A 7,361-nucleotide genomic window follows, 5' to 3' on the forward strand; every position below is an offset into this window, starting at 1 on the left:
ACTCAAAAACTCCTAGAGACTGTTCAAAGAATATTTCCCAAATAAACAGTTAGAAGGTGAAATAAAGAATATTGGAAAAGAAGAACCAAGCAATATATCATAGAGCAATGCTTGGTTAATCCTATTTCTGATGGGCTGGGGAAATATGTAGGGACCACAATTTACCCTAATGAATAATCCTAGAAAGTACAGTAAGACTTTTAAAAGGATGAAATCTAACTAAAGGGGAATGTCATAATACTGAACTGATACATTAGTTGTATAATGTGTTACTATACAACTACCCAAAGCACTCTACAGGGCGACTGACCGCACCCAGAGAAGTAATGCGATAGAAGCAATGGTCACAATCAGTACTGAAGATGTCCTTCAACATAGCTAAGATGTGCCATCTAACAAAGAGATAAAATGACAGATTTAGATGTATATTTAGTAAAAGGTAGATTAAAATAACTTAGTACTGCCTAATCAAAAAGTGGGAAAAAAAGCAATAAAAAAATCAAAAAATCTTAAATTTAACAAAATGTTCTTCAGTGTGATTTTAACATAATACAGTCATCATTAAAAAAAAAAAAAAAAAAAGAACAGGGCTTAAGGCATAACTGAATTGGTGTAGATCAGTTTGCCCAGAATGTAGAAAGATGTAGATTCAATCCACAACACAATTGAGACAGATGGATGAATAGATAAATTATCTGACTTAAAAAGATTAAAGCTATAAATGTCTAAAACTCCTAAAATGAGATGTTGAAAGGGGAGGGAAGGGCCAGGAAGAGTTCAAAAATTAGTACTGGTTTTCACTGAACCACACCCTGTGGTTGAACCACACCTCATGGTTTTTTCATTGTCTACCCATGTGAAAAGTGGCAGGTTACTAACACCACAGTCACCTCTATATTCTGAATATATTTTATAAATAGCACATCAAATGTGTCCCTATGTTTTTAAAAGATTAACCAATTAAGTATTATTATCATCAATAAAATCCCCTCAGAAAACACCTTGTCTTATGATTTCCATGCACATCAATATGGCCTCTTCGTGTTCTCCTCGAGCAAAGCGAATGTTGGCTTCGCCCATGAGACCTCTCAGGGCTCTGGGGAGTTTACTGCGAGGCCTCTTCTCCTATCCAGAAGGAAAACAATATGAAGACTAAGAATAAAGTTCAGAGTTCAACCCCAAACACTCATATACAACTTAACAACGACTTCTCTCTAAAACTTCTTAATCTTCTAAACTCAAAACGAGATACTCAGTAGTTATAATTCTGATGTCCTAATAGTTAAATGTAATATACAAAGCAAGCTAAAATTCAAATGCAGGATAAATTATTTTATGATACTCTCCAAAGAGGAGCACCAAAGAATGTTAAAAACAAGCCAGGCGTGGTAGTGCACACCTTTAATCCCAGCACCTAGGAGGTAGAGGCAAGTAGGTGGATATCAATGAGTTCAAGGACAGCTTGGTCTACAACAGAGTGAGTCCAGGCCAGCTAAGTGCTGTTACACAGAAAATCCCTGTCTCAAGAGGGGATGGGAATGGGGGAGGAAGAAAGAGAGTAAAAACAAAAGCCTCCCTCAGTTGAAAGTTCAAAGTACAATTAAACACACACTGTCAAATGGTCAGGAATTAGTAAATAGGTAACCAGCACAACCATATCGTGCAACAAGATGGATTACATGCCAGGATAGAATAAACTTGGTTAAAAACAACAAAACACTCTCAAGTTACACTATGGACCTTTTAGTAGCAAAAATACAGAACATTTTGACACATGAACAATTAAGTCATATAAAATTTTCCAAAATGAAGCATAAGAAATGAATGATAAGCCAGGCGGTGGTGGCGTGCGCCTTTAATCCCAGCACTTGGGAGGCAGAGGCAGGCGGATTTCTGAGTTTGAGGCCAGCCTGGTCTACAGAGTGAGTTCCAGGACAGCCAGAGCTATACAGAGAAACCCTGTCTCAAAAAAAGCCAAAAAATAAAAAAATAAAAAGAAATGAATGATAATTCACAACAGCCTCAAAGAAAAAAAAAAATTCTAGAAATACACCTAAGATAGTAAAAGACCTCCACAATGAAGCTTTAAATCTCTGAAGAAACTGAGGAAGACACTAGAAGATGGGAAGACCTCCAACTCATGGATTGGCAGAATATTGTAAAAATATGACCATTCTACCAAAGGCACTTTACAGATTTAACACAATCACAATCAAAATAACCAAAACAGTCTTCACAAAAATAGGAAAAAGAAAAACATCATAAAACCCATATGAAAGCACAGAACACCCCAGATAGCCAAAGCAATCCCAAGCAAAAAGAACAATGCTGGAGGGCTTACCATTCAAGATCTATTACAGAGTTATAATAATAAAGACAGCAAGACACTGACACAGACACGTGGACCAACTAAACAAGACAGAAGACTCAAACATGAGTATAGAGAACTACAGCTGCTGATACCTAACAAAGATGACAAAAACATACTCTGGAGAAAAGACATCCTTAACAAAAGATGCTGAGAAAACTGAATGTCCACATAGAGAAGAAGAAAAGTAAATCTAAATCAAAAATTAACTCCAAATGGATCAAAGACCTCAATGTGACCCCTAACACTGAATATGCTAGAAGAAAACACAGGCAGTACCTACATGATATAGGTGTCAGAAAGGACTTCCTGAACAGGACTCCATTTTCCAATGAATTAAGGCCAACAATTGATAAGTGGGGCCTCAGAAAACTAAAAAGCTTTTGTACAGGAAACAATAAATGAAAAAGAATCCAATAGAGTAGAAGAAATTCTTTGACAACTATGCATCTGACAAAGGATTAATATCCAGCATATATAAAAACTCAAAAAACAGTCGAGAAAACAAATGATTCAATTTTAAAAAAAATGGGTTTGAAATCTGAAAAGAGAGTTCTCAAAATAAATGAGTGGCTAAGAAATATCAATAAGTGTTCATCATCCTTACCAATTAGAGAAATGTAAATTAAAACAACTTTGAGATTTTACCTTACCTAGTCAAAATGGCAAAGATCAACAAAACAACAGATAACAAGGAAAGGGGAGGAGCAGAGACAAGACCTTTCACTGTTGGTAGGATTGCAAACTGGTCCAGTCACTCTGGAAATCAGTGTGGAGAATCCTCAAAAAGCTAAAATCAAATCTAGCATATAATTTAGCTACAGCCTTCCTTGGCATATACCCAAAGAGCATCCTACTCCACAGGTAATTCCTCAGCCATGTTAACTGTTGTTCTATTCATAGTAGGTAGAAAACAATATAAATATCCTTGAATGGATGAATTAATAATGAAAATGTGGTATATATGTACTATGGAATACTTTTCAACTGTAAAGAAAAATGAAATTGTGACATATGAAGGCAAATGAATAAACTAGAAAATATTATATTGAGTGAGGTAACCCAGTTCCCCAAAAGACAAACATCACATGTTCCTTTTTATTTATAGATCCTAGCTCCAAATCTTCAGATATGAGTATATAATCTGGTATAACTAGAAGAACAGGAAAGTTCAACTGGCAGGAGAAGAGGGGTGACATCTAGAGACAGGAATAACAGGACAAGGTGCTATGAATGGGGAAACAGAAAAAGGAAGAGTTCCCTGGGGAAGAAGGACAAGAGTACAAAAGATGTTTGAAGAAACCATGGGAATCGTAACAGTTTCTTTTCTTAAAACATAAAAATGAGTGTGTGTGTGTGTGTGTGTGTGTGTGTGTGTAATGAAGTTATATCATTAGGGGATGATAAGGTTTCCCCCAAGATTCTTAGTCTATCTAACAAAAACTCCTGTCAGGCATAGGAAGCTTCCTTTCAAGTTGTTGTCAGGGGGATAAAAAAGACCACCCCCCCCCACATGCACACACACAAACAATATAGGCTATTGCCATGACCCCTGGCTGCCTACTAGAAATTAAAGTTTAGACTCTCTTGCTGAAGACAAAACACACTTCAGACAGAGGATAGAGGAATAGTTATAGCACTGACCTGGAAGACTCCTCCATTATTATGAGAGGACCCTCATATTATGAGAGAACTAGCTCTCATAACATCTAAAGGCTTTCTCCATTGTCAAAGAAGAAAAGCAGACACTGACCAAAACAGCAAAATACTCTTAAAGATGCAATAATGGCACCTATATATACTGGGTGTAACCAACAGCCACTTTATTGGACTCTTCCTTTCACCAAGAGGGAATGCACTCCTGGTACTGTAAACTTGGGCAAGTCAAACAGTGGAACCTCGAGAAGCACTTACTTTCCTAAAGCAGTATAATGTCTGTGCTCTAAATACTCATCCTCATGTCCACAGCTAAGCACAGCTCTCACCCTTTAGCAAACATGCTTATGCTTCTTCTTGTAAGGCAAAGGACACTGTCAATAGGAAAAAACAGCAACCAACAGATTGGAAAAGATCTTTACCAATCCTACATCCCATAGAGGACTAATATCATATATACAAAGATCTCAAGAAGTTAAGACTCCAGAGAACCAAATAACCCTATTAAAATATGGGGAACAGAGCTAAACAGAGAATTCTCAACTGAGGAAACTCGAAGGGATGAAAAACACCTAAAGGATGTTCAACACCCTTAGTCATCAGGGCAATGCAAATCAAAATAACCCTGAGATTCCAGCTTATTTAGTCTCTGAGCCATTTTCACACCAGTCAGAATGGCTACGTTGAAAAACTCAGGTGACAGCAGATGCTGGCAAGGATGTGGAGAAAGAGGAACATTCCTCCATTGTTGATGGGATTGTAGGTTTCCCCCAACACTCTGGAAATCAGTCTGGTGGTTCCTCAGAAAATTGAACATAGTACTACCTGAGGACCCAGCTATACCACTCCTGGGCATATACCCAGAAGATGTTCCAACATATAACAAGGACACATGCTCCACCATGTTCACTGCAGCCATATTTATAATAGCCAGAATCTAGAAAGAACCCAGATGTCCCTCAACCAAGGAATGGATACAGAAAATGTGGTATATCTACACAATGGAGTACTACTCAGCTATTAAAAATAACAACTTCATGAAATTCATAGGCAAATGGATGGCACTTGAGAATATCATCCTGAGTGAGGTGACTCAGTCACAAAGGAACAAACATGGTATGTACTCACTGATAAGTGGATATTAGCACAAAAGTTTGGAATACCCAAGATTCAATTCAAAGACCTCATGAAGCCTAAGAAGAAGGAAGACCAAAATGTGGATGCTTCAGTGCTTTCTAGAAGGGTGAACATAATACTCACAGGAGGAAATATGGAGACAAAATGTGGAGCAGAGACTGAAAGAAAGCCCATCCAGAGACTGTCCCACCTGAGGATCCATCCCATATACAGCCACAAAACCCAGACGTTATTGTAGATGCTGGGAAGTGCCTGCTGATGGAAGCCTGATTTGTCTGTCTTCTGAGAGGCTCTGCCAGAGCCTACCAATACAGAGGCAGAAGCTTACAGGCAACCATTGGACTGAGATCAGGGGTCCCCAGTGGAAGAGTTGGAGAGGGACTGAAGGAGATGAGGGGGTTTGCAGCCCCATGGAGGGAGCAACAGTGTCAACAGGCCAGACCCCCCCCCCCCATAGCTCCCAGGGACTAGACCATCAACCAAAGAGTACACATGGAGGGACCCATGGTGCTGGCTGCAAATGTGGCAGAGGATGACCTTGTTGGTCATCAGTGGGAGGAGAGGCTCTTGGGCCTGAGGGTGTTTGATGCCCCAGTGTAGGGGAATGCCTGGGCAGGAAGACGAGAGTGGTTGGGTGAGGGAGCACCCTCATAGAAGCTGGGGGATGGGTGGTGGAATAGGGGATTTCTGAAGGAGAAACTTGGAAAGGGATAACATTTGAAATGTAAACAAAATATCCAATCAGAGGGAACAATTACAGAAAGTCAAAATGCAGAGATCAGCAGACAGTCGACAATACAGGGAGCACGGCAGAAAGGGGGTGGAGACTAAGAACCAGGACATCTGCTGAGAGCCAGTGTCTTCTATATAGGAAAGTGAAAATGCACCCATGAAATCTCAACAGTATGGTTGCCTAATACCTAAAGACTGACAGTACCAACTGATATGCCAGTGTAGGCAGGGGACTCTCACAGCCCTGAATGAAGAGCTACAGGCAGTCAACCTTGCTGAGAATCAGATTAGTACCTGATAGGTTATCAATCCCAAGCAATCAGCCCTAAAAACATATACATATGAACAACATTAAATGAACTCAGCAGGTTGTATTTATATACTTATTCTCCCTCCCCACCGCCAACAGGCATGCATGCACACTCATAATAATAGACCATGATTTTAGAGTAGAATAAAGAGATGATGGAGGGGTTGGGAGGAGAAGATAGGGTGGAAAATAGTGTAAATACAGTACTCATGTATGAAATAAAACTTTAATTTAAAAAGAAAAAATGAATAATGATAGTTGCCTCCTAGCTTTTGTTCTTACTGTTGAACTATTTCCCAAGTATAACTGAAAGCTTCCGTTTCAATAACTATATCAGTTCCTTACATTTTTATAAGCAGTAAAATAATGAACAGCTTACTTTCATCATTTTCTTGGTTTCACGGTTGAGAACCATCTCCAACACAAACACATCGCCTGCGGTGGGCTGCTCTGATGTTTCCTCCTCCTCCTCCTCTTCTTCCTCCTCTTCATCATCTTCAGTCTCTCCAAGCATGGAAGCAAAGACTTTGTGAACTGACTTACTCACCCCATCTGATGTTTCTCCTAAGAAAAGGTACATTGAGGTTTGAAGAGAAAAAAAAAATCAGTAAAACAATTTAAAAAAAAAACAACCTAGTTGGAGTACACATTCCTTACCACAGCAACAGACCTGAAAGCAAATTGCAAATGCCCATCCCACCCCCCTCCAAAAAAAAAACAGAAAAGAAAGCTGTTGCAGCAAAGCCAAGTCTTTTATTCTGCAGAAATGGCTGATTCACCCTCTGCACCTCATCCAGATATACTAGCAAAATAAAGAGAAAAATCAAAAGCAGATGCAGAAACAGGTAAAAGCAGAAAGGGAAAACATTTTTTTTAGTTAGTGGTATGGTGATCTCTAACTGAAACCCAAGAGATGTGAAGCTAAAGACAGGAGGATCCTGGGAGCTTGTTGACCAACTGATATAGCCAACTGCTGAGCTCCAGGTTCAGTGAATAAGAGTCACTATTTGAGAAGGATTAAGAAGTATGGCTTCAATGGAGGAAGTGTCACTGGGGGTGGGCTTTGAGGTTTCAAATGTCCACCCCAGGCTCAGGCATTCACGGGTGTGTGTGTGTGTGTGTGTGTGTGTGTGTGTGCCTCTCTCTCTCTCTCTCTCT

General features: G+C 39.4%; 1 protein-coding gene across 1 annotated transcript in view; it reads right to left on the bottom strand.

Moving 5' to 3' along the window:
- Gtf3c3 (general transcription factor IIIC subunit 3) overlaps nucleotides 1–7,361 on the bottom strand; it is a 37,036-nt gene that overhangs the window by 25,274 nt on the left and 4,401 nt on the right. Inside the window, exons 3-4 of the mRNA XM_031367501.1 lie at nucleotides 6,583–6,767; nucleotides 1,002–1,125 (exon numbers count right to left, since the gene is read on the bottom strand). Coding sequence (XP_031223361.1) covers nucleotides 1,002–1,125; nucleotides 6,583–6,767 — 309 coding nt within the window. The remainder of the gene's footprint in view (nucleotides 1–1,001; nucleotides 1,126–6,582; nucleotides 6,768–7,361) is intronic.

The sequence above is a fragment of the Mastomys coucha genome, unplaced genomic scaffold (genome assembly GCF_008632895.1).
Source record: "Mastomys coucha isolate ucsf_1 unplaced genomic scaffold, UCSF_Mcou_1 pScaffold14, whole genome shotgun sequence".
NCBI lineage: Eukaryota > Metazoa > Chordata > Mammalia > Rodentia > Muridae > Mastomys > Mastomys coucha.